Source organism: Rattus norvegicus, chromosome 17 (genome assembly GCF_036323735.1).
Source record: "Rattus norvegicus strain BN/NHsdMcwi chromosome 17, GRCr8, whole genome shotgun sequence".
Classification (NCBI taxonomy): domain Eukaryota; kingdom Metazoa; phylum Chordata; class Mammalia; order Rodentia; family Muridae; genus Rattus; species Rattus norvegicus.
The window spans coordinates 41,941,492-41,968,272 of NC_086035.1; the positions used below are offsets into that span (position 1 = coordinate 41,941,492).

At 42.4% G+C, this 26,781-nt stretch overlaps 5 protein-coding genes across 6 annotated transcripts; 2 read left to right on the top strand and 3 right to left on the bottom strand.

The window, feature by feature from the left end:
• Nucleotides 1-7,321: 7,321 nt before the first annotated feature.
• Nucleotides 7,322-7,785, top strand: H2bc6 (H2B clustered histone 6). Its single transcript, NM_001409097.1, has one exon. It carries the CDS (start codon nt 7,356-7,358, stop codon nt 7,734-7,736), a length of 381 nt encoding a protein of 126 aa, NP_001396026.1. The 5' UTR covers nt 7,322-7,355; the 3' UTR covers nt 7,737-7,785.
• Nucleotides 7,786-18,048: 10,263 nt separating this feature from the next.
• Nucleotides 18,049-18,518, bottom strand: H3c13 (H3 clustered histone 13). The gene has a single exon (NM_001408683.1). The coding sequence runs from the start codon at nt 18,478-18,480 to the stop codon at nt 18,070-18,072; it is 411 nt and encodes a 136-aa protein (NP_001395612.1). The 5' UTR covers nt 18,481-18,518; the 3' UTR covers nt 18,049-18,069.
• A 713-nt stretch (nt 18,519-19,231) lies between these two features.
• Nucleotides 19,232-19,818, bottom strand: H2ac23 (H2A clustered histone 23). Its single transcript, NM_001408932.1, has one exon. The coding sequence runs from the start codon at nt 19,792-19,794 to the stop codon at nt 19,402-19,404; it is 393 nt and encodes a 130-aa protein (NP_001395861.1). The 5' UTR covers nt 19,795-19,818; the 3' UTR covers nt 19,232-19,401.
• A 223-nt stretch (nt 19,819-20,041) lies between these two features.
• Hist1h2an (histone cluster 1, H2an) lies at nt 20,042-21,806 on the top strand. Of its 2 annotated transcripts, XM_063276447.1 has the most exons (2): nt 20,042-20,170; nt 21,294-21,767. In XM_063276447.1, exons 1-2 carry the CDS (start codon nt 20,087-20,089, stop codon nt 21,708-21,710), a joined length of 501 nt encoding a protein of 166 aa, XP_063132517.1. In that variant the 5' UTR covers nt 20,042-20,086; the 3' UTR covers nt 21,711-21,767. The 2 variants fall into 2 exon arrangements, with proteins under 2 accessions (XP_063132517.1, NP_001100824.1); NM_001107354.1 differs by lacking the exon at nt 20,042-20,170 and having other exon boundaries at nt 21,200-21,806.
• H2bcl2 (H2B clustered histone like 2) lies at nt 20,595-21,025 on the bottom strand. The gene has a single exon (NM_001408933.1). It carries the CDS (start codon nt 20,996-20,998, stop codon nt 20,618-20,620), a length of 381 nt encoding a protein of 126 aa, NP_001395862.1. The 5' UTR covers nt 20,999-21,025; the 3' UTR covers nt 20,595-20,617.
• Nucleotides 21,807-26,781: the final 4,975 nt, after the last annotated feature.

A 26,781-nucleotide genomic window follows, 5' to 3' on the forward strand; every position in this document is an offset into this window, starting at 1 on the left:
GGAGGGTTACTGACTGGGAGGGTTACTGACTGGGAGGGTTACTGACTGGGAGGGTTACTGACTGGGAGGGTTACTGACTGGGAGGGTTACTGACAGGGATGGTTACTGACTGGGAGGGTTACTGACAGGGAGGGTTACTGACAGGGAGGGTTACTGACTGGGAGGGTTACTGACTGGGAGGGTTACTGACTGGGAGGGTTACTGACTGGGAGGGTTACTGACTGGGAGGGTTACTGACTGGGAGGGTTACTGACTGGGAGGGTTACTGACTGGGAGGGTTACTGACTGGGAGGGTTACTGACTGGGAGGGTTACTGACTGGGAGGGTTACTGACTGGGAGGGTTACTGACTGGGAGGGTTACTGACTGGGAGGGTTACTGACTGGGAGGGTTACTGACTGGGAGGGTTACTGACTGGGAGGGTTACTGACTGGGAGGGTTACTGACTGGGAGGGTTACTGACTGGGAGGGTTACTGACTGGGAGGGTTACTGACTGGGAGGGTTACTGACTGGGAGGGTTACTGACTGGGAGGGTTACTGACTGGGAGGGTTACTGACTGGGAGGGTTACTGACTGGGAGGGTTACTGACTGGGAGGGTTACTGACTGGGAGGGTTACTGACTGGGAGGGTTACTGACTGGGAGGGTTACTGACTGGGAGGGTTACTGACTGGGAGGGTTACTGACTGGGAGGGTTACTGACTGGGAGGGTTACTGACTGGGAGGGTTACTGACTGGGAGGGTTACTGACTGGGAGGGTTACTGACTGGGAGGGTGTATCGATTCTAAACAGAGCAAACAGAGCTGAACTTCCATCTTTCCACTTCCCTCTCCCAATGCTGGGGTTCTAGGTGCTCTGCCATTTTCTAAACTTCTACTTAGGAATACAAGGGACTGAGACAGACTGACCTTGTGGTAAAAGTATAGGATTAAACCTCTTAATGTAATATAGGCCCAAAGTACTATTATGACCACACACCTTCAAGATGATTTTTTAACTTGCTCCTGGGTTATCATATGATATTACAGGTGACCCTGTCCAGCTTATCAGTTGGCACAGAAAGAATAGTCTATCTTGTCTTGGAGGAGGAATTTGAAGGAGATACTGCAGGAGAGACACTATGGTTGAAACAATTTCTTGATTTTCAAGTCCCTCACCCTTCCCCAAAAAGGTAGAAGCCAGGTTTTTTCTTTGGCAGACCCAAGGAGGCTGTTGTCCACTCCACCACCCCACCCTCCTTGTGTGCACATTAATATACACAGTCCTATCTATCTGTTGAAGGCCAGTCTCTTAGCCCTTTGTCTCTTTATGCTGCCTCAGACATCTAACATTCTGTACCAAAACCCAGGAAGCTCATCTGAGGCCTACTGGCAACCTGAGCCTCTACAAAGAGAGACCTCCCTCCCTTCATCCACTTGACAGCCCCAAGTCACAGATAGGCAGGACAGGACCACCTGCCTGTCTGTCTCAAGCAGCAGTTTCTTTCACTCTTCATCTCCCTCCCCCTCTCCTCTCTTCCCTGTTTATTATGACAGTGTGACAACCAGATGGGAGTCCTTTCTCCTTTTCACTAGACCATGAATCCAACACAGCCAAACTGGCATGACAAGGTTACCTAGAGGCACTTTCCTTTCTGCTATCAAATTGCCTGCCTTTTCCACAGAGACACCTGAACCTCAAGGAGTGTATTCACTGAATCACAGGTTGTCCTTGAATTTAGGCTTACCCTTGATGAAAGCTTTGAAGAAGGGCTGCAAAGCAACAATAGGTGATTACAGTTAGTGTTTTTTACTTAACCAGATATAGCTAAAATGTTATTGTTTCAACATGTAATTAATATAAAAACTATTAACAAAACCTCTGATTTCCTTTTTTTTTTAAGTAGTAAATTTTTGAGTTGATGTGTAATTTAGATATAGACCTCATCTTGATTTAAGAGAAAATTAGTATAGGAAATAGTTGATTTAGATACCCAGCTGTTTTACTACATCAGACTTGTGTTTTCAAAAGTGCTTGAGTATCTGTTACTGCAGGGCTACAGTTGCTGGAAAAGAACATCCTTAGTGTCTCACAAAGAAATAAACCAAGCAAAGGTAACTCAAAAAGGCAATTTCTCTTGTAAAAAAAAAAGGGGGGGGGGTCAAAACCCAGGTCAGCTTTAGTAGAACTGGGGCAGGAAGTTCAATGAGTTTTCATTCTAACATAGGTAGTGACTATGCATCTTCCCGTTGATCTGATACAATTGACAAACTCATAATTAGCACAAAGGAAATGAAGAAAAATGGAAGGGGATGGCCACTCTCAGACAGCATGTTCAAGGAATGGAGCAGGGCTTTTGTATAAACAAAGATTTACCAAGTAGGGGAGATTAAAAGTCTAAAGTGATTGGGAGATTTAGGGAATATAGGCCTTTAAAAGGCTAGCCACCTTTGGCAGAAAACACAAAAGAAAACTTTTCTCATGCACAGTAATAGTACCTGAAAATGTATATGTTCCATCTTAACACTCAAGACTGCTGGAGTTCAAGACCAATCTGGACTACCTAGCTAGTTCCAGGCTAGCCAAGGAAATATGCTGACAGCATGTTTAAAAAAGGAAAAAAAAAAAGACAATATAAAACCTTTAAGTGCTATTTTGAACATTTTTTTTTTGCAATAGCTTAACCATGTCTAAACAACTATACACCTCTAGTCGGTCTGAGCATGAATTCACAAACTATTCTGTTTTAATTTGTTTCTCCAACACTTGCTTTTTTTTGTTGTTGTTGTTGTTCAGGGAGATTTGGTTGGTTGATTGGTTGGTTGGTTGGTTTGGGTATACTTAGTATTTATTAAATGAGCAAATGCTGTGCAATCACTAATCATCCTTAATTATGCACAGATAACATACATACAAAAGTGAGAAAAGAAGGGGTTGGGGACTTAGCCCAGTGGTAGAGCGCTTGCCTAGCAAGCGCAAGGCCCTGGGTTCGGTCCCCAGCTCTGAAAAAAGAAAAAGAAAAAAAAAAAGTGAGTAAGAAAGCTCTAGAATGTCCAATAGATTTAATTGGGCATTAATTAACTAAAACACAGGCAAAAAGAACAAATATTGTCAAGTTTTTGTTTTATCTAATTTTGGGGGATAGAGGCAGGAAGTGGTGTAAATCAACACAAAGGTTATAGAGGGCTTTCTAGACAATGCCTAGCAAGCCAACAGCCTGGCATATCAAACAATCCACTTGATAAACAAACAGCTGAGATAAACTGGCTGTTTGGCCCCACCAGTTCCTAACCTGGAAAACATAACCAAGACTTCTCCCAGAGGAGGGAAAAAAAAAAAGAATATCATGTGCTTTTGATAACTTCCTCAAGGGTTTCTACCAAGGGAGTGGTGGGACCTCAGGGCAAGGTGTTCGTGTGAAATATCTCTGGATCCTGCTGTGGGCATTCCTGGCTTATGCAAGCCAAGTGGACATCATTTCCCCAAATAGGGTTCCTCGTTATCATTGATCACATACTTCCCTCTCCCCATCCTCCCCCACTCCTGTGACTTTTTTTTTTTTTTTTCTGTCTCTCTACTTTGCCATGCCAACTTCCAGTTCCTGGACTCAAACTGTTGTCCAGACTCAACCTGGTATTTCTTGTCAGATAAAAATGAAGTGAAACTCAACAACTGCTCTCAAAAAGGGACACATGATCATAACAGAGAGACATGTGTATTGTCAAAGGAAAACTAAGAATCAACCACCATGAAAGCTAATTAGAGATTCTTAGAATGAGATGTTCTTTACACAGACCCTAGATGAATATGTTTTATCTCTACCAGAAAACATGCAAGAAAGTCCATAGCAAAATAGATCTCAAAGATCTGGAGAAATGGCTCAGCAGTTAACAGCAGGTACTTCTCTTAACAATGGACCAGAGTTCGTCTCCTAGCATCCATGTCAGGTAACTGGTAGGGTGTGTATAGGAAGCCAAAGAGATGTAGTAATACAGAATATATATTGACCTCACAGCCTGGAGCATGCTACACCATTGCTCTGTAACTGACCTACTGAAACATGCCCAGTTTTCACACCGGAGCTTTTAAACTAGGACATTGGTTACAGGGACTTATTTTATAATCCTAATATGCTCCAAACAAATTTGATTTGCATAAGTGACTTTAGTTTTGTTTTGTTTTTTTAAACCTACAAATGAGTCTTGAGACAACGGCTCAGTGAGTAAAGTACTTGCTGTTCAGGCAAAGGGGCCTGAATTTGAATCCCCAGTACCCACATACACCCAGAACAATGAGATGCGTCTGTAATTCCGGTGTTCCTGCATGGAGATAAAAGGTAGCGAGTGACAGGATACTCCATGGGAATTCAAGGACCAACTATCTTGGTATACAGAGCAATGAACACCAAAGGAAAATAAAAGAAGGTATCTCAAACAATTCAGAAAGTAGAACAGGCTCCAAAATTGTCCTTAGATGTCCAGAGGCATGCCAGGGCACAATACACACCGTAGACACATGCATGCAGTATTTTATTTAAAATTCTACAAATACGCACAGTGAGCTGATGCTTATAATTCCAGCACTTGAGATGGAGGCAAAATGTTCAGAAATTCAAGAGCACACTTGGTTACAGAGTGAGTTTAAGGTCACCTGGGCGACATTAAACCTTACGGGAAACAAATAGCTACTATGTTCAATCAAGGATAAAAAATTCTCAGCACTGGTAGGTAGCTCTCAGAATTTAAATTTTTTAAATCATGTCTTCATTACCTATGTGTAAGCCCCATTTTTTTTAAAGCTAGATATAAAAGGGAAGGAATTTAAGTCTTTAGCAGTAATAAAAGGAAATATTGTTTACTTATATTATTAAATATATTTATATTATATAAGTACATATTGTACATTTATATTGTATAAATATATATTTATTCCATTTAATTATATTTATAATATAAATGGAATAATTAAAATTTAAATTTAAAAATCAGATTTTATGACAAAAGCATAGGTCATCTGTTCACGTTGGCTCATTTCCATAAGCTAAGAATCTGAATGGCAGAAGCAGTGTTGCCATCCTATCAATATAAGTCTCAATGTCCCAGTGAGTTCTGGACCAGCCTAGAGATAGGTATAGGAAGGAGTGCAGACGGTCAGAAAACAAAACGCCAAATTCACAAATACCAATGGCTAGATTTTTCTTTTGATACCCCCACTAAATTAAAATTTTAGTTCTGATGTTTACCAAAGAAACTGGTTGTCTTAGTCAGGGCTTCTATTCCTGCACAAAACATCATGACCAAGAAGCAAATTGGGAAAGAAAGGCTTTATTCGGCTTACACGTCTACATTGCTGCTCATCACCAAAGAAAGTTACGATCAGGAAGCAGGAGCTGACACAGAGGCCATGGTTTGCTTCCCCTGACTTACTCAGCTTGCTGTCTTATAGAACCCAGGACTATCAGCCCAGGAATAGCACCACTCACCATGGGCCCTCCCACCTTGATCATTAATTGAGAAAATGACTTACAGCTGGATCTCATAGAGGCATTTTCTCAAAGGAGGCTCCTTTCTCTCTGGTAACTCCAGTTTGTGCCAAGTTGACACACAAAACCAGCCAATACACTGCTATTCCCTCTTTGGGTTCTTAGTCTCACTAATACAAGAACTTAAAAACAGATTCAGAAGATCAATGCCCGTTTTATTAAAGTTTGAAAGACAAACAGTTCAACAGCCGCGCTAAAACCTGAGAAAATTTGGGGGGCAGGGGGGGTGCTTTACAGAGGAAGGGAGGGAAGGAGAAAGGGAGAAAGGGAGGGAGGGAGGAAGAGATAGACAGGGAAGGATCATACTTTTAAGTTAACCTTGGAGGTCAGAAACAGAATAGCCCACAGTACCATGTAAAATGTTGTCTGGTCACAGCCAGAATACAGCAAATACAGAGGCGAATGCCAGCAGCAAACCACTGAACTGAGAATAGGACCCCCGTTGAAGGAATCAGAGAAAGAACTGGAAGAGCTTGAAGGGGCTCGAGACCCCATATGAACAACAATGCCAAGCAACCAGAGCTTCCAGGGACTAAGCCACTACCTAAAGACTATACATGGACTTACCCTGGACTCTGACCTCATAGGTAGCAATGAATATCCTAGTAAGAGCACCAGTGGAAGGGGAAGCCCTTGGTCCTGCTAAGACTGAACCCCCAGTGAACGTGATTGTTGGGGGGAGGGCGGCAATGGGGGGAGGGTAGGGAGGGGAACACCCATAAAGAAGGGGAGAGGGAGGGATTAGGGGGATGTTTGCCCGGAAACCAGGAAAGGGAATAACATTCGAAATGTAAATAAGAAATACTCAAGTTAATAAAAAAAAAAAAATGTTGTCTGGTTGGCTGAGCATAGGTCACCAAATTCCACGGACGTCTCAGGGAAAAGGATTGCACCAGGGCCACGTGGTTCAAAATAACTAGGGACAGGTAATAAAGGAAAAGCAACCAAGCAGGTAGTGGCTAATAGGGTGAAGGAAGTTTCCCAGAAAGGACAGCACGCCTTTTTCTTTGTCATTTCGCGCGGGGTTTTGTTTTTTTGTTTTTTTTTTTTTTTGCTTTTTTGTTGTTTGTTTGTTTGTCTGTTTGTATTGTTGCCTGCTGTTGCCCAGAGGCTGTGGTAAAGGATTTTCAACCTTCCTCAGCAATCTAGCTTCTTTCATATGTTAATTCTCGTACATTCCACCTGTCCACCTTCGCCTAATACATGATCTTCCAATTCGATTAAACTGTTCCGTTTATTCTTTTCAAACAGGACGTAGTATCCCTGCGTCTAACTTTTGTCATCTGTAAGACTTACTCCCAACCGTTTACTTTCACTCTGACCTTTCCTTTCTATAGGCTAGATTGCACTGCCTTGGGAACTCCGGGAAGCTTGAAGGTCGACTAGATCTTTTCTGTTCTTCCTTTTCCTTTACTGGACCGAAACTTGGATTGAAGTGTTAAAATAGTTTTGACAGGAACGTTTCAATGGTTTCAGAATATTTGGTATTAAATTGATCGCAAACTTTAACTTCTGGAATTTCAAAATAGAGCAACTTCTGTTTTGTTTTTGTTTTTGTTTTTGTTTTTGTTTTTGTTTTTGTTTTTGTTTTAACGAGCAATTTAATCTGAAACCTTTAAAAAGAAACCAATCTGATTAAGGAGCGTTAGGTATAGTCGCTTGAAAATTATTACAAGGTTAGAGTTTGACCAATGGGAGAATAGACTGTCCTTTGTAACCTCTAACCAATCAGATCGGGTGAAAGTAAGACTTAATTTGCATGAGACTGCCTACAAAAAAACAAACCCTGCTGCAGAATTCATTCTCCTTTTCTTCCCGAGAAAGACACCTGAAGATGCCTGAGCCCGCCAAGTCCGCTCCCGCCCCGAAGAAGGGCTCCAAGAAGGCCGTTACCAAGGCCCAGAAGAAAGACGGCAAGAAGCGCAAGCGCAGCCGCAAGGAGAGCTATTCCGTGTACGTGTACAAGGTGCTGAAGCAAGTGCACCCGGATACCGGCATCTCTTCCAAGGCCATGGGCATCATGAACTCGTTCGTGAACGACATCTTCGAACGCATCGCGGGCGAGGCGTCGCGCCTGGCGCATTACAACAAGCGCTCGACCATCACGTCCCGGGAGATCCAGACGGCCGTGCGCCTGCTGCTGCCCGGGGAGCTGGCCAAGCACGCGGTGTCCGAGGGCACCAAGGCGGTCACCAAGTACACCAGCTCCAAGTGAGTTCCTCTACCTCACTCGTAACCCAAAGGCTCTTTTCAGAGCCACCTAAGAGTTCACAATTGAGAGCTATGCGCTTGTTCGTGGTTCCTGTCGGTTCAGGCTCAAGTATTGTAAGCACTTCTTACTTCTGTGGAAACTGCCAAATATCCTACGTAAAGGTATTGAGTACTGCAGTAGAAAGGGTACATTTCCTTACTACTGTTGGAATAATGAGCCCGGAACGGTTCATTAATGGGTCACAAGCTAGACTTTAGGTTTAATATTAGCATCTACCGTAGGTGAAGTTCCAGGAAAAGTCCCGGAGCGTACAAACTGATGGCACATATATCAGGGCTTTTGTCCTTGGTCTAACTGGGGAATAAACAACACAAGAAGACAGTAGAACCGTGGGTTCACTATCTGGTTTAGCTAAGCAACATAAACCTAATTAACCAGTGTCTCCTAGTTTCGATCAAGATGCAGGATTGTGAGCTAGTCTGTTCAACTGGTTTTCGGTGATGCTCGAGTCGCCATTTTATGCGGCGCCGCCCTGGATAGAGCTCAGTTCAGCCGGGTGAAAGTCTCACCAATGAAGGGCCAGCCCGAGGTCTACCGCTCCTAATTCTTAATCTGGTCCTCACTTCCAAAGGCCTCCTGGCCTAGAGCTTTTGGATTACAAGGCTTTTGTATATGAACTAAATTTGGGAGAAGCAACAAGGTCTCCATTTTTTTAAAACGTTCACTTTGTTTAATTACAGGAAATGGAGGAGTTTGTAAACCTAAAAGGGAAATAGGCAGGCCTGCAAGCATTTAATTTCCTTCCCTTTCCTGAACTGCTGGGTAGTTTTTAAACACCATGAAAATTTCCAAAGCCCTCTCCTGATTCGGTTTTATAAAGAGAACTGGGGAAAAAATTCATTTCCTAGCATTTAACCACATCACTTTCTATGAAGTTAAGGCTATGGAATGTTAGGTGTGGCTCTGTGGACTCCCATTCCTTTAATTTGCCAGGCTCTGGAGTCTACCGCTTCTGAGTTTGAGCTATTGGTCCCAGCAGGGAAAGACCCTGGCCAAGTCTTGTTGGGAAGAAAAAATAAGAAGTAGGAGTATCAGAAAGTGCTGGATGTTGGAAGTATCACCGGTGCTGGGGATGGAACTAAAGGCACAGTTCCAGAGGGCTTCAGTCTTCCCTCCATCCAGCCTCTTTCACGGCTCCCTTCTGAGGCTGGGTAAGTCCCTTTATGCAACCTTCCTAGGCTTTAAAAGTAAAGTAAATACAAAGAAACTATTCATTTGAATGTAACAAAGTTGCAGCTGCAATCCAGGAGACTTTAAAGGTAAAGTAAATACAAAGAAACTATCCATTTTAAAGTAACAGAGTTGCAGCTGCAATCCAGGAGACTTTAAAAGTAAATACAAAGAAACGATTTATTTTAAAGTAACAGAATTGCAGCTGCAATCCAGGAGGTTTCTCACTGTATAAAGTTTTATGCAGTGAAGGCTGAACACCTGAGTTGTGTCCCCTAGATTCACATGGTGGTAGGAAAGCACCTAAGAAACAGGCTCTCTGACCTACAGACATTCCAGGGCAAGCAGAACACACACACACACACACACACACACACACACACACACACACACACACACACATTTATGGGGTTTGGGTTTTGTTTTGTTTTGTTTTTTTCCTTTCTTTTCACTGTTTTTAAAACTTAGAAGTCAACTTTACTCAGTGACTTTAGAAACAATACTGAAACATCCCTGTGAGTTAAAATGTTCATGGTAATATTTTCCCTTTGTTTTGTTTGACTTTATTTTCTTTGTAACAAGGTTTCAGTCTGTAGCCCTGGCTACCCTGTAATTCAACTATGAAGCCCAAATTAAAACACTCAACAATCCCCCTGCTTCACTTTTCTAAATATGGAATTATAGATGTAAACTACTACCATATTGGTTCTTCTTTTCTTGTTTGTGGTTTGTTTGTTTGTTTGTTTCTTGGAACAAATTCTGAAGCTCAATAAACCAGGCTGGCCTCAGGGAATTCAGCCTGACTGCCTGCTGTGCACTGGAATGTGTACCTCTGAGCCTGTTGTAGTTCATTATTAAAGAATTCCTGATTAAGCCTGCTCAAAGCCTTTCAGTCATCCCCACTGATCTTAAAACCAGAATTGCAGTGAAGTAGTGCTCTCTAGCTCTCCATAAAACCCAAACTCATATCTTGCAGGGTTCCTCTCCCCTGATTGTTTTGTTTTTTAATCTTTTCCCACTGGTTGAAATTCCCCATGATCCCTCTGGTTTCTGTTGTGTGCAGATTTTCTCTACCTAAACTATCTTTCAAGGCCTAGCCTGCCTATAGTGAGATTCTACTTTAAAATAGTTACAAAAACGAAAGAAAGAAAATCTAGACTCCAAAGTGGATGTGAGTATTGTCTGTTGGGCTTGTTGAAGGACATATTGGTTGATAAATTACTTCTTCTCTGACTAAATGAATGAATTCAAGCCAGACTGGATTATATTAAATGCAGGTTTATTGGGAAGCTGCTCTCAGGTGAGTTCACTGGCCCCAAGGCCAGAGAAGTCACCATGGACAGAGAGGATTAAGTAGAGAAAGAGAGAAAGGGTGCACACCAAGACAGAACAGAAAGGGAAAAGTGAGAGGAAAGAGAAGGCAGGGAGATCAAAATGTCTGGATTACATAGGGAGGAGTCTCAGGGGGAAGGGCAGCCAGGTTGGGGACAGGATATGCCAGGTAAAGACTGATGGGTGCTGGGAGAACCTGGAAGCCAGGTCTGCTTTGAAATGTAAAACATGTTAACTTGTCTCAGGATCCAAAGCCAAAAACCTTGTTTTTATTGACTATGAGGTCTGGGTGCCTTTCTCTCTCTCTCTCTCTCTCTCTCTCTCTCTATCTCTATCTCTATCTCTATCTCTATCTGTCTCCCCCGCCCCCACCGAAGTTCTTAAAGGGAAGGGCTGGAAGGATAGCTAAAGCAAGTGCCCTGTGAGCCTGAGGGGCTGAGTTTGACCCCTGAAACTTATATAAAGGTAACAAATGTACAAACAAAAAAATTTTTTCCAAGTTCTCAGGGGACACTGATGTTTATTCTCTGGTGATTCTTTGAGAACAACTGATAACGCTGACTAAAGTTAATAAAGTCCTGGACCTGATATCCTGATATAAGATATAATCTTCCTGATATAAGATTTATATGTCAATCTCTGGTGCTTATTTTACAGATTAGGAAGTTAGAGAAAGCTGGGCATGGTGGCCCATGATTTTAATCCCAGTACTTGGGAGGCAAAGACAGGCAGATCTCTGTGAGCTAGAAGCCAGTCTGCTGTACAGACCAAGCTCCAGGCCGAAGTTGTTACACAGAGAAGCCATGATAAGAATGAAAGAAGGGAGGCAGGGAAAGAAATTGTAGAAAGCTCAAGTAGGAAATATACATAGTCAATGTTTCTCGGTTTCCAAGGACTGGATTGATTAGAGGGGTTGGTTTTGAGACAGGATAACATCTATACCTTAAGGGCCTTGAAAAGCATATGATGACCTCTGACCCTCAAGTCTCTACTTCCTGAGTGCTGATATTAAAGAATGAGCCACCAAGGCCACACTGGAGAGAAAATGCTAGGCCTGCCTAAATAAACACTACGCATTGACCCACAGTCCCAGCACCCACTCCATTCCTCCCATGCCTTCATCCCTGTGATGGTTTGTATATGCTCAGCCCAGGGAGTAGCACTTTAGGAGATGTGCTCTTGTTGGAATAGATATGTCACTGTGGGTGTGGGCTATAAGATACTCATCCTAGTTGCCTGGAAGAGAGAGCTCGGCTGGCAGAACTTCAGATGGAGATATAGAACTCTCAGCTCCTCCTGCACCATGCCTGCCTGGATGCTGCCATTCTCCTGTCTTGATGATAATGGACTGAACCTCTGAACCTGCAAGCCAGCCTCAATTAAATGTTGCCCTTTGTAAGACTTTGCCTCAATCGTGGTGTCTGTTCACAGCAATAAAACCCTAAGACAACCCTGTTCCAGAAAACTATTGATAAGAGCAGATTAAACACTTGTATAAGTTTTATGTGTGAATATAATTTAAAGTAACAATGAAGGCCCATTACAAAAAAAAATCCTGGTCAGGAAAATAGACTCTCTGGCCAAATGGAAACCCCTAGGACCACTCTAGGTGATTTCACCCTAAGCCAAGCTAGAGATATATGGAGAATTTTTCCTTTGATGAGATGTATCAGTTTCATTCCCATACTTCAACACCCCCCCAACATAATCGCAGCAAGCTGAGCAGCCATGAGATTTTATCACTTCGGCCCACTTTCTGACTCTGCAATCAATCACTCTCTCTCTCTCTCTCTCTCCTCTCTCTCATCTCTATCTCTATCTCTATCTCTATCTCTATCTCTATCTCTACCTCTATCTCTACCTCTACCTCTATCTCTATCTCTAACTGCTGACCTCTATCTTTATCTCTATCTCTATCTCTATCTCTATTCTCTATCTCTATCTCTATCTCTAACTGCTGACCAGAACCTAAATATCCTTTCTCTGGTAGCTTGTACCTGTATGCCCATCACATGTATTCGAGCCATCCTCTCTGAAGTAAGGTCCCTGGAACTGGATTTACAAATGAGTAAAAGCCACTATGTAAATGCTGGAAAACCTGGACTTATGCACAGAACAAAAACTCCTAGCCCACAAGTTTATGCTTTAAAAAAAACCTATTCGGGCATGATCTTAGGCTCTCGTGCTCAGGCAGGTGGCTATCAAATTGGGGGCCACCCTGTAACTACCAAGTCCAGGGCTAAGACGTATTGTAAAGGTTCATAGTGGATTGTGTCCTACAATAGGAAGGGGTAAAATCCTTACTCACTGTATTAACTACCTGAGATTATATAGTTCTAGAAGTTACTGATTGCAGGACGCAGTGCATGGTGCTGCTAATATCACCGTTCCCCCCACAGGCCAAAATTTCACAAACCGAGCTCAGCTCCTTGAAGTGAAAAGGTTGTGGCCCTGAAAAGGGCCTTTGGCTTGAATGATGTTAAGTAAAAAAAAAAAAAAAAATGGATAAGGTTAGCCGCCGAAGCCGTAGAGAGTGCGGCCCTGGCGCTTGAGCGCGTAGACAACATCCATGGCGGTGACGGTCTTGCGCTTGGCGTGCTCCGTGTAGGTGACGGCGTCGCGGATCACGTTCTCCAGAAACACCTTCAGCACACCGCGGGTCTCCTCGTAGATGAGGCCGGAGATGCGTTTCACTCCGCCACGCCGGGCCAGGCGGCGGATAGCGGGCTTAGTGATGCCCTGGATGTTGTCTCGTAGGACTTTCCGGTGGCGCTTAGCGCCGCCTTTACCCAGGCCCTTACCGCCTTTACCGCGTCCAGACATACCGTAAGACTAATGACGAAACTCACTACACAGTGGTATTAACAGATTCCCTTCCTTGCTTTTATAGTACCATGGCGGACCTGTTTGAAAACAGGAAGGGAAGGGGCGGAAACCACAGTCAATTCCCGCCCCTCTTGCATTTATCCTATGAAAAGGCTGAGAAGACAAGGCGGGGCCTGAGGCAAAGGTAGAGCCTGATAGAAATATAGAAATATAGAAAGGAAGAGCCAAATAGAAAATAATACATTATTAGCCTTCTGAACCTATGAATCAGGACCCCCCTCCCCTAGTAGTTTATCAGACATTTACATTACAATTCATAACAGCAGCAAAGTTACAGTTAAGAAGTAGTGAAATAATTTTATGGGTGAGGGTAATCACAACATGAGGTGCTGTAGTAAAGGGTGTCAGCATTAAGAAGGTTTAGAACCACTGCGTCTAAGGTTTTAAGTACAATTTTAAGAACATATCCTATTTCCCATTCTGAGATTTTTATTGATTTAGGAATGCCTACAAATCTGAACTGTGTTTTATTGTTTTGTTGTTTGTTTGCTGGGATTTTTTTGTTGTTGTTTTTTTTTTAAGCATTCAGGCTAACTAGGGGGAAGTAAAGCCTCAAAATGTTGCAGGACTGTAGCGCTAAAAGATTAAAAGATGTTGTGGATATTTTTCCCAAAGGTGTGAATCTTGTGCTTTAATTACACATAGACGTCAGGGGTTCTGGGCATGAGGATGGGAGTGGTGCTCTCTGTTTTTACTATGCCTTCAATGAATCTCAGGATTTCCTGCGTGTATGTTTTTAGTCAATAAATATTACACAGAAAATCTATTATCCTTAGCACATCATGGTTAAACATACCTCAAAACATCATGCACACCACCCCACCACACACTGACAGTTCTTAGTCAAAGGATTTGATGGTTTCATGTGAAAAGTTGCATAATAATACCTCACCAAGTTGATTTTTAAAATACTTCCATAAAATGCTAATAGAGTCAATACTTACATATTGGTCTCCAGAGCTACATTACTCTCTAGAAGGGCACAGAATAGTTTCCTCTGCTCTACAAATGAGTCTATGACCCAAAACAATGTTTCAGAATCACCCTTTTAAAGAGCCCTGCAGAATTCAAAGAGTGTGAGTTTCTGAATGTTCAGAGAGAAACATTAAAGGTTTATGTGAATATTTACTAAGTGGAGTGCTTGACTAGTATAAAATCCCTGAGTTTGAGCCTTGGGACTATCTATATACAATGGCCTGATGGTAACATAGTCCTGTAATCCCAGCTTTGGAAATTGAAGCAGGAAGGTCAGGTATAAATAATACTCAGGTACATAGTAAGTGTAAGAATAGGCTGGATTGGGTTGGGGATTTAGCTCAGTGGTAGAGCGCTTGCCTAGGAAGTGCAAGGCCCTGGGTTCGGTCCCCAGCTCCGAAAAAAAGAACCAAAAAAAGAACTAATAGAAGAATAGGCTGGGTTATGTAAGGTTTTTTTAGAGAAGAACAGAGAGATGGGGGAGAAGGGCCGTGGGGGGGGGGGGTGTTGAAATAAAATTGTGTTCCTTATAATGACATATTAGAGATGTCCAAGAGTCTGGAGATGAATGGTACTATTATAATTTCTGTCATTCAATTATTCTTACAGGTTTTTGTAGAGAATTAGTAAACATCACTTTTATTCCTCCCAGGGGTAGCTGTGAAACCTTATAGAGATTAATAATGGAGAGATGTCTGTAAGGTCACGGGCCAAATAACCTCTCAGTAAGACTAGATATTTCTCTTGAATCAGCTTTGAAATCTTCCAAGATAGCCAGGAGAGTGCCAGAGACTCAGTCTTTACTGTACCATCCTCCCACTCTGTTTTGTGAGCTGAGATTGCCATCCTAATTTTATAGTCACGTTTCTATGTCTTAGGAGCAGACATTAAAAGATCTGTACACTCATGTCATTGATAAGTGGTATTCACTCTTCTGTATTGGTAAATCTCTCAAACATGAAAGAGTATAGGAAATTTCATGTTCCTTTATTTTCTCATGAACAGTTATCATGCCTGACATGAATTATCTATCTAGGTCAATGCAAACAGATTTCTAAAGTTCACATGTTTTTCTGTCAAAGAACAAAAGCTGAATAGAGATATACAGTTGCATCAAAAGCCTGGACAATTTACTAAGCAACATGTATCCAGAGAAGGAAGCCAACCAGAGCAAAAAGCTATATAAAGAAATGGAGCTTTTGTGTCTCATGAATAGACATCTGAATAGCATGGGCATTCACATAGTGCTGTTACACTGTTTGTAGATTCCTACAGTTCAATCTCACTGGAATTCCAAATCTCCAAGTGGTGGTTTTTTGAGGTCACCTTCAAGCTTTATAAAGTACTTGTTCTCCAAGAGTGACAGATGTGGCAAGGGACTGAATGGTGCTTTCCAAACCTCCTCATAACAATTTTTATTTTCCATATGCTAATTTTTCAGCTTTTTTTTGAGGGGGGGTCTTCTCGGCTTCCCTTTCCACTCTATCTCCTGTCCCTGCACAGTCACAAATGATGGAAAGTCTAAATAATGGCAGATAAGCATGAATTTTCTGAAAAACTCACCAAATGTGATAGATTGCATTTGGTGATGAAAAAAAGCAAGCATGAAAGAGCCACGTTAGAAAGGGTGGCACCATTGCTGTTTTCCAAACAGAAAAGGTAAAGCCAGGATGTCCCAGTGTGACCACAGAAAATGGAGGGGGAAAGACTTTCTGACAATGGAGTGAGGACAACTGCTACTACAGTTCTTGTTTTCTTGGGGGGAGGGAAGAGGAAGAAAGGAAGGAAGGAAGATTTTGAACATGGGAAATACCAAAGTAAATCCAACCTCCAAATAGTCAACAGAAATCTATTAAAATAATTAGTCTGGTCCAATAGATTTTTCCAATCAGAAAATGATGGGTATCTGTTACTGTGATGCCTGTGGTGGATTAAAAAAAAAAAATAGCCTTGTTAAAATACAAAGCAGATATTGATTTATTAAAGTAAATCTCAATGGAAAAACCAAGAGGTTATTTAGGTCTAAAATCCCTAGAATGTATGCTTTCCTAGAGAGCCCACAATAAAAAACATAAGCAGATAGGCAGGCATGGTGGTGCACACCTTTGATCCTAGCACTGAGGAGGCAAAGGCAGGAAGGATCTCTGTGAGTTTGAGGCGAGCCTGGTCTACAAAGCAAGTCCAGGACAGCCAGGGCTATCACACAGGAAATCCTGTAACAGAAAAAAAAATTGTATGAATAGATAGATAGATATAGATAGATAGATAGATAGATAGATAGATAGATAACACATTACACATTATATTATAATTATATGTTACATTAAAATATCATATATTATATTAAAATGTATAGAATTGTTTTAGATAGTAAGATGCCTCTCAGCTCTCTGAAAGACTCAGTCTTTGATGAAGGTTATATTAGTTCATTTTGTATTGTTACAATGATGAAAATCAATTTGTAGAAGAAAGGGTTTATTTGACTAACATATCCCCATCATAGTCCCTCATTGAGAGAAGTCAGGGCAGGAATTCAAGGCAGGAATTTGGAGACAGGACTAGAATCAGAGACCATGGAGGAAAGCTGCAAAATTTGTTCAACTTAAACATAGGACCATGTGCCCAAGAGTAGCACCATGCATAGTGAACTGTGCTGTTCACATCAATCAATCAAGACAATGTCTTACAAACTTGCCTACAGACATCCTGATAAAGGCATTTCTTTGGGTGAGTTTCCTTTCCCTCAAGTGACCTTCGTGTGAGTCAAGTAGACAAAATACAGCACAATGCTTTGGGGCTGTTTGATTGAACACTGGAGAAAGAAAACACGAAACTCCCAAAGATGCAGCAATCCAGAGTAAAAATCAGTGTTGTCCTTCCTCAGGATTTTCACTCATCCTTTGAATACTTATTGTTAATTGTGTATACTTATGTCTGTGCTTGGTATGTACACAAGGGTCCCCCAGAGGCACGAAGTCCCCCAGGAATGGGAACTATAAGCAACTCTGGCTCCCCTGACATGGAAGCAAACATGAGTTCCCTGCAAGAGCAAAAAGTACTCTTAACAATTTCTCTATATCCTTTTCTCTCTTTCCTTTTTAAAGACAACGTTATGAACCCAGATAAAACCTAAACTTAAGTTTGTATCCCAGGTTTGTCTCCAACTTCCTCCATTTCCCTGCATCACCATTTGAGTCCAGGAATGGCAAGTGTGAACATCCACTCTCACACTGTGGTGGTTATCCTGAGTTATAACCCATTTCAGAATTAAAACATTGTACCTGAGAGCACTCAAGAGGAGTAAGTTGGGAACCTACCCGAAAGCAGGATCCCTTAATCCTCTCTTGCTGGACAGCTTAACTTCAATTGGTCCTGTCAACTCAAGTCCTGCCTAGCCTCAAGTCCTGCAGGGGCACACAGTCCCAAAATTCCAGAAAAATGAACGTATTTCGAGAGATATGACATGTATTTAGCCATGGTGGAAAAGGAGGCAGAGCTAGTAGTCAGAACCTATAGTCCGAGGTTCTAAAGGTTCTTCTAAGGGGTTCTAAGGAGTTTCTTCTAATAGGGTTCCTAAGGCAGGATTCGGACCTTGACGCCAGAGCTTCCACAAAACCCCAAAGGCAAGTAACTCAAAATAATTGAAACACAAAGGTCCAGCCATTGTCAATTAACAGTTAACACAAAGACCAACAACCCCAAACCCTAGAATATATGGGTAGGCCATGATTTGGATTAGTGTTTAAAATACAAACCTTACAGGCCTTAAAAGATGTTGCAGACAATTACAGTATAATAGTAAATAAAGAAGGGCCTACAGGTTTCTTTTCTTACTAGGCTAAATATACAGTCTTTTAGAGATCTTGTAGGTGGCTCTGAAAAGAGCCTTTGTGTTCAAATTTCACCCCATCCCTTACGCCCTCTCCCCTCGAATGCGGCGGGCCAGCTGGATGTCCTTGGGCATGATGGTCACACGCTTGGCGTGGATGGCGCATAGGTTGGTGTCCTCAAACAGACCCACAAGGTAGGCCTCGCTCGCTTCCTGCAGAGCCATGACCGCCGAGCTCTGGAAGCGAAGGTCGGTCTTGAAGTCCTGAGCGATCTCGCGCACCAGGCGCTGGAATGGCAGCTTGCGGATAAGCAGCTCGGTGGACTTCTGATAGCGCCGGATCTCGCGCAGAGCCACGGTGCCGGGACGGTAGCGGTGGGGCTTCTTCACGCCTCCGGTGGCCGGAGCGCTCTTGCGGGCGGCTTTAGTGGCCAGCTGCTTGCGCGGAGCCTTGCCGCCGGTGGACTTCCGAGCAGTCTGCTTAGTACGAGCCATAGAAAGAAATCAACAGAACCTTCCGGCACAGGGAAAACTAATTAACAGCTGCCGGAGTTCAAATATATAAAGCGAGAGAGTCCCGCTCTCATTGGACAAGACAGCACAGTAGAACAGCAATCTTATTGGTAGCTTTGTGATATGGCTCTCCAGGCCCCGCCCCATTAATTTTAATAAATCGCTTTGATCTTGTTTTATAAATTTAAGCTTCTGTTACAGCTTTCACAATTGTACTTGTCAGGACTCATGCTGTTTGCGTATTAACATTTTTTAAATTGTGACTCCAAAACCTCATCAATTCTTCTGAAAGGCACAGAGCTATAGGGGATTATTTAAGTAAGTAGATGTTTCATTTTTTCTCTCTCCAGAAAGGTCGAAGCAACGTGAACACGTCAAAAATCAAAACTTCGAGGAACTCTTAAGTATTAACAGTAAAAACCAGTAATTTTAAAATCGCTTTTTATCTGAATGAATGAGCACTTTTCCCTAAAAACATTTAATGGAAGGGCTTTCGTTTAGTGTTAGGGAAAAGGAAAAAAAGCTCATTCTACAACGTTAAATATAGGTCCACAGTCTTTAATTGAGGTGACAATGCAGAATAGTACAGAACCATGACGTTTTGTCCTACTTGTATCAAAGAAAAATAATGCACTTTGAAAAAAAACTCCCCTACTATAAAAAATTACCAGTTACTAAAGTAGATCACTTTCCGTTTGACTTTACTAAGAATAATGCTGAAACATGCTTCATATTTTAACTCTTATTACGGATCTTAATTTCTAAAGTCTTATAAAATAAATAGGAAGGTGAAAATGGAAGGATTGCTAGGACTACTTAGAAAAGTCAGGAAAAGGCTCTTTCAAATGATGAAGTGGTGGCTCTGAAAAGAGCCTTTTTTTTTTCTCAGAAGATTAATCTCATTTACTTCCCCTTGGCCTTATGGTGGCTCTCGGTCTTCTTGGGCAGCAGTACGGCCTGGATGTTGGGCAGGACGCCGCCCTGCGCGATGGTCACGCGGCCCAGCAGCTTGTTGAGCTCCTCATCGTTGCGGATGGCCAGCTGCAGGTGGCGCGGGATGATGCGCGTCTTCTTGTTGTCTCTCGCCGCGTTGCCCGCCAGCTCCAGGATCTCGGCCGTCAGGTACTCCAGCACGGCCGCCAGGTACACCGGGGCGCCGGCGCCCACGCGCTCCGAGTAATTACCCTTGCGCAGCAGACGATGCACTCGGCCCACCGGGAATTGCAGGCCGGCCCGGGAGGAGCGGGTCTTGGCCTTGGCGCGAGCCTTGCCGCCCTGCTTGCCGCGTCCAGACATGATAAACAACAAATTGTACCGGAGAAGAACCAGGGAAAAAAAATTGCGAGAGCTTGGCACTTATAGTTTTCTCTGGGTTCGAAAAAGACTATGTGATTGGCTGAGTTCTTTTTGTTCTAGACCAATGGGAAACATTCCGACGCGAACTTCGACTGGGCAAGAATTCGGGTGACGGCATAGACATCATAAACGAATCATAGGTTAGCGTTCCTAAGCCTCATTTGAATGCGGACTCATGAAATAGACGATCGTGGTGGCCTTAAGGCTATAATTCTGAAATTCCAGTTTTAATATGCCTGACACCGCGAAGTCCGCTCCCGCACCGAAGAAGGGCTCAAAGAAGGTCGTTACCATGGCCCAGAAGACGGCAAGAAGCGTAAGCGCAGCCGCAAGGAGAGCTATTCGGCGTACCTGTATAAGGTGCTGAAGCAAGTGCACCCGGATACCGGTATCTCTTCCAAGGCCATGGGCATTATGAACTCGTTCGTGAACGACATTAAAAAAAGCGCTCTACCATCACGTCCCGGGAGGTCCAGACGGCCGTGCGCCTGCTGCTGCCCGAGGAGCTGGCCAAGCACGCGGTGTCCGAGGGCACCAAGGCGGTCACCAAGTACACCAGCTCCAATTGAGTTGCTCTAACTCACTCCTACCGAAAAGGCTCTTTTGAGAGGCACTTAACTTCTCAGAATGAGCTGTTAAATTCCGTCTATTGGCTACTTTTTTAAGTGTACCTAGTCGGTAAATTAAGCATCACATCCACTTATAGTGATAATATGGGTGGCTCTGAAAAGAGCCTTTTGGTTCAAAGTGAAGTTCTCCATGCTCACTTGGAGCTGGTGTATTTGGTGACGGCCTTGGTGCCCTCGGACACCGCGTGCTTGGCCAGCTCCCCGGGCAGCAGCAGGCGCACGGCCGTCTGGATCTCCCGGGACGTGATGGTCGAGCGCTTGTTGTAATGCGCCAGACGCGACGCCTCGCCCGCGATGCGTTCGAAGATGTCGTTCACGAATGAGTTCATGATGCCCATGGCCTTGGAAGAGATACCGGTGTCCGGGTGCACTTGCTTCAGAACCTTGTACACGTAGACAGAATAACTCTCCTTGCGGCTGCGCTTGCGCTTCTTGCCGTCCTTCTTCTGGGCCTTGGTAACGGCCTTCTTGGAGCCCTTCTTCGGGGCGGGAGCGGATTTCGCAGGCTCAGGCATGATAACAGGATAGTTAAAACACGAGGAAGTGCAATATGATAGAGGGCTTGATTCAGGGCTTTTATAGAGCTTCTATGCAAATAAGCGATTCAAAAGTAGTCAACTGTGATTTGAAGACCAGTTAGTGACTCATTATGCAAATTATATACTGAATTTTTCTTCTCTTATTGGCTGCAGAGAGAAAGATAATTTTATCCAATCACACCTTACCTTTTCCACTTCCATCTAGGAATATAAGTAGCATCCCATTGGGTCTGCGAGGACACAGCATTCATAATATTGTTCTTATTGTTAGTTGGCTCTACGCTTCTGCATAACGATGTCTGGACGCGGCAAGCAGGGCGGCAAGGCTCGCGCCAAGGCCAAGACCCGCTCCTCCCGGGCCGGCCTGCAATTCCCGGTGGGCCGAGTGCATCGTCTGCTGCGCAAGGGTAATTACTCGGAGCGCGTGGGCGCCGGCGCCCCGGTGTACCTGGCGGCCGTGCTGGAGTACCTGACGGCCGAGATCCTGGAGCTGGCGGGCAACGCGGCGAGAGACAACAAGAAGACGCGCATCATCCCGCGCCACCTGCAGCTGGCCATCCGCAACGATGAGGAGCTCAACAAGCTGCTGGGCCGCGTGACCATCGCGCAGGGCGGCGTCCTGCCCAACATCCAGGCCGTACTGCTGCCCAAGAAGACCGAGAGCCACCATAAGGCCAAGGGGAAGTAAATGAGATTAGTCTCTGGTCCTGATTATAAGAACAAAGGCTCTTTTCAGAGCCATCTACTTACTTCAGTAAGGTGCTGTAAAGCTATATAATCCTTAGGTTTACAAAGCTAAAATCAACCTCTACGTATCAATGGTCTCCTATCTTCAATGAAGGAGTCAGTTATCTCAAATTTGCCAGGTTGCCTACGAGGACATTCCTCATGTCTTGTGTGTGTGTATATGAATCACAATGCCCTGAGATTGCCTTTCTGCCAAGGGTTTGGAAGAATATCCGTTAGACAACGAAATTGTGATTGTTTGACAAGATGGTTAGAAGTTATGTATATATGTTGGTGTGCACGTAACATTCTGGCACTGTAGATAGAATAGGTAAGATGAGTAAAAAATATAAAGTTCTGCCAATAGCTTCATGGAGGGTTGCTATAGGTGTTTCGTGATTGTTTTCCAGATAGGGTCTTACTATGTAGCTCTGGCTTTTTTGGAACGCACTGACTGAGTGGTCTGAAGTGGCTTCGACCTCTTAGAGAACCTGCCTATTCCTCCCCATTTCTAAGGTTAAAGGCATGAACCACTATGCCCAACCAATGGAGAGTTTGGGGCTTTTAGTCTTCAGAAAAAAATTAAGGACTCAAAGCCAGTATTCATTAAAACTAAAGTGGACTTGAGTTGCTCTAATTAGTCTTGATTAATTCTATCTCGTTATTCTTGACAGTTGATCAGTTCAGACTGCAACTGAGAAAACTGTATGTACTGAAAAATCGGCCTGAGATGGCAAAGTACTGTCCAGCTACTACTTATTTAATATCATTGCTTGCATTAATGTGCAAATTTCAAGGGCTTTGTTTTATTTTTACTTAAGATAAAGGATGTATGTTTGCCATATGTATTTGGTGTCCTCACAGACTGGGAAATAGTCTCAAGCCCCCGGTGTAGAGTTAAATATTGATGTGATCTGGAGACAGCAAAAGGGTACTGGAATCCAATTCATGTCCTCTGGAGAAGCAGCAAGTGCTCTTCACTGCTGAGCCGTCTCTCCAGCCTCGGTTTGTGAATCTATTTTATGTATACATTCATTCATTCAATCATTCATTGACACTGTCACTATACAGACCTGGCTGCCCTGAAACTTATACCCTGATTAACTCCCAATTCATAGCAATCCCCCTATTTTACCCTACTTTGTTCTGGGAATATAGACGAGAATCACTTTGTCCTTTTGAGAGTTAAATATATTGACAGAACAAAGGGTGTGACTGAAATCATTTCTACATATTGACTATGAAAGGGAGCATTAGACAATGGTGAGTTTAGTTCTAAGAAACCTTGAAACCTTTTTAACTACAATTGTTGTGGTAAAGTCGAGGAAAGGCAAAGGAAGTCAAGTTGTAATTGATTTCCAATCCAGCAGGTGGGCCTCAGTAGCCTGCCCAGTAAAGGCCCATTTTCTTTCAAAGAAAACAAAAACAAACAAGCAACAACAAGAACAACAAAAAAAATTGTGCCTTTAATTATGACAGTTATGGGGTATGAAATGCAAATAATTAAGTTCCAAGTACATAATAAACACTTTTGTACTATGTAATTCCTCTGAGAAAATCGCTAGGAAGCTCCACACGGCTCAAAAGAATATATATAGACTATCTAGTGTCTATGTGATTAGCAGGTGCTAGTTGAAAAAGTAGTCAAACAAGCAAATATCCGAAATAATTACTACCTTGTGGCCTGGCTATATTGCAATCTTTTAGTTATTTTTTTCTACAGGAAAAGATATTTGTGCTTTGAAATGAAACAAAGTGGGGTTGGGGATTTAGCTCAGTGGTAGAGCATTTGCCTAGCAACGGCAAGGCCCTCGGTTGGGTCCCCAGGTCTGAAAAAAAGAAAAAAAAAAAGAAATGAAACAAAGTGTCAACTGTCAGGATCTTTCAAGTGAGAGTCTCAAAACACCACTTGGAGGACCGTAGGGGAGGCCATGAGCCCCTAAAATATTCTTGAGAACTATCAGCAAACCTTTTAGAGTAAGCTTTCATATCACAATGAAAGGAAGTGCATTCCATAATGACCTTAATACCAAAATTCCAATATTTCTCAACAGAAGTCCGAGCTCTTCCATGATGTCCAGAGTTCATTTTCCTGATGTCCTCAGAGGAAGTATCTGCATTTCCCACTTCCCTCATACAAACAATGACAGTGTGGCCTAGGAGTTGGGGTGGAGGACTACTGTTCAGTTTCCAGAACTAAGCAACCTGAAAAGACCAGAACCATCCATCAGAGCCACCTCTTTACTATCGATTAACTCATTGTTTTAAATGGGTGAAATTAAGGCAGAACAAGAAAATAGGACTCTCGGCTTTACCTTACTGATCCTCTTATACCTCTCTTATTTAAGACTGTCAACATAGTTGATCAAAGACTGTCCAATCCTCAAACTCCAGAGAAAATATTAGAGCACTATTAAGATGACTTATGAACCACTCTCAGGATGAAAATGTGTCTCAACCTCACCCATGGTCATTATCTACAAAAATTACTTAGCAACTTTTATTCATGTTTTTATCTTGTCTACATATTTCTTCATCATCTCTAGGCCTGTACAGTAAATTCATAGGCAACTTTATAATTGATTGTTAAGGTAGAAATCAAAGACTATATTTACTTAATTTGTTCTCAAATTAATGACAAATCACCCTGTACATTTAGAAAGTACTAAGGGGAAGGGAACCTCTTTAATATATATATAGCCCTCATCCAGCTATTGCTAATAATGCTGACAATAAAATAAGATTTTCCTAACTCATATGCACTTCATACTTATGCATTCCACATATATTGTCAACCTTAGATCTCTTTCAGGTTCCAGCTTCAGGCTACACTTTGAACAATTTAAAAAGTGAGAGACCACAAAGTCTGGTCACTTGGGTAGCAGGAAGATTTACAACAAATATATTGTCAGAATTACTTCTTAAGCATACCGGTATTGCTCTTTTTGAATAGTTGTTACCCAGGTCCATCTTGCCCACCTGACAAAAATACGTTTCTCCTGATAAAAGCACAAGAGAGTGAATGGCAGATGAGGACTTAATGGTGGTGGTGATTCTGCACTGCCCTCTAGAGCTGTTCCATAGTATGATCTTTGACACTAGGGATGAGCATAATGGCAGGTTGTAAATTTCTTCTTCTTTTTTTTTTTTTTTTGTAAGTAAAACCTAATCAATGTTGGTAAACAAACGTTAGCATCCTAGTATCCTAAATTCTTTTTATCTCTAATAGGCTGGTTAGCATACTGCTTATCTCTGGGGTATTTTGGAGGCAACACTCCCTTAGCTAAATTCTACTTTGTGTTACTTAAGGTCTCTCTCTCCCAAGCAATCTGTTAGGAAATCTTGTAAGTATCAGTTCTACCATTTTGAGCTTCTTCTACATACTATCAGTAAAAAGGTAAAAGCTATGAAGGTCTTAAGCTATCTCAGAAACTAAAATGATGTATCTTGCTTTTTAAACAAGAATAAAATGTTGCTAACTGGGCTGGAGAGATGGCTCAGCGGTTAAGAGCACCCGACTACTCTTCTAGAGATCCTGAGTTCAGTTCCCAGCAACCACATGGTGGCTCACAACCATCTGTAAAGGGATCTGATGCCCTCTTCTGGTGTATCTGAAGACAGCTACAGTGTACTTATATATAATAAGTGAATAAATCTTTAAAAAAAAAAATGTTGCTAACCTAGAGTGAAACAAAAGCACTGTCCATAAGCCAATAATCTTTAAAGTTCATACCTTTTGTTGTTACTTTTTTGTTTCTGTATTCAGTGTGTATTCCCAAACATAAAAGCTATCCAGAATATGATGGTCAGAGGACAGCCTGCAAGATACCATTCTCTTTCTCCACTATTTGGCTTCCATAAGTTTAAACTGAAATCTTCAGGTATAGACTCGATGGACCATCTTGCCAGCTCTGATCTTTGGGTGCTGTCTGCTCCACTAACCACTAATAATTTGCGTTGCTACACATTTAAAATACTACAGGTAAAAAGTAATCCATGCTTGGTTGTATCAATAGTAAAGACAAAAATAAAGAACTATATTTCTCTATAATCCCACTGTGGCCTTAGCCTTTCCATGCTGTACAACAGATTTGACCATATTTCCCAGTTTTAAGGTATTTTACCCAAACTGTCTATCTTTATTAAGAAAAAATTCGGTAACATAAAATGTCTGAATCTTCCTATATAATCATAATGGGGAAAGGAAAGTGGCAAGTACCATGATCAGGTAAGTGTCCATATGTGTACCTGGAACTTCACAGTCTTCCAGTAAACCCTCTTCCTTCCCATTCCTGCCATTTTAGTATCAGCCTTTAGATATATCGCGGCTGAGTCTGTGTGCAGACACAGAAAAATGCTCAGGAAACAAAAGACTCAGTGTCTGTTTCTCTGAGAAGTTCATAAATCTAGTGTAACTCCTGGGCATCTATTTCATCAATTCATTAAGCAGTAGCTACTGTTGTTATACATTCTTATCAGACTCCAAGCCAATTAAGCCTGATGTTTTCTACCTCTGTGTTTCTTGCTGTTTGTCAAGTTTCTCAAAACTAAATTGTCTTGTGGTTTGTGCGCTATTCATGAAATAACTTTGACCTTGCATGCATATTTCTTCAGTCTAACAGAACTTAAGGAATTGGTCATGTCAATTGGTTAAAGAGTATATTTTAGGAGGACAAAAAGATGATTCAATGGTAAAGATGGTTAAATGGTTAAGAGCATATACTATTCTTACAAATGATCAAAGCTTGAATCCTAGTATCTATATTAACCAGCTCAAAATGACCTGTAACTCCAGTGACAATGGACCTGGCAGCAGTTTCTTCTAAACTTTACAGGCACTGCGCATAAACACACACACACACACACACACACACACACACACACACACACACACACACACTATTTAAAAAGGAAAATAAATCTAAAAACTAATAATGGTTTGGTTATAAGCTTAGAAATTTCTTTAAACCTACTTTCAGTAGGGTTCTTGAATGCTTCAACCTCCCATCTTGCCAAGTGACTAGAGGTTGAGG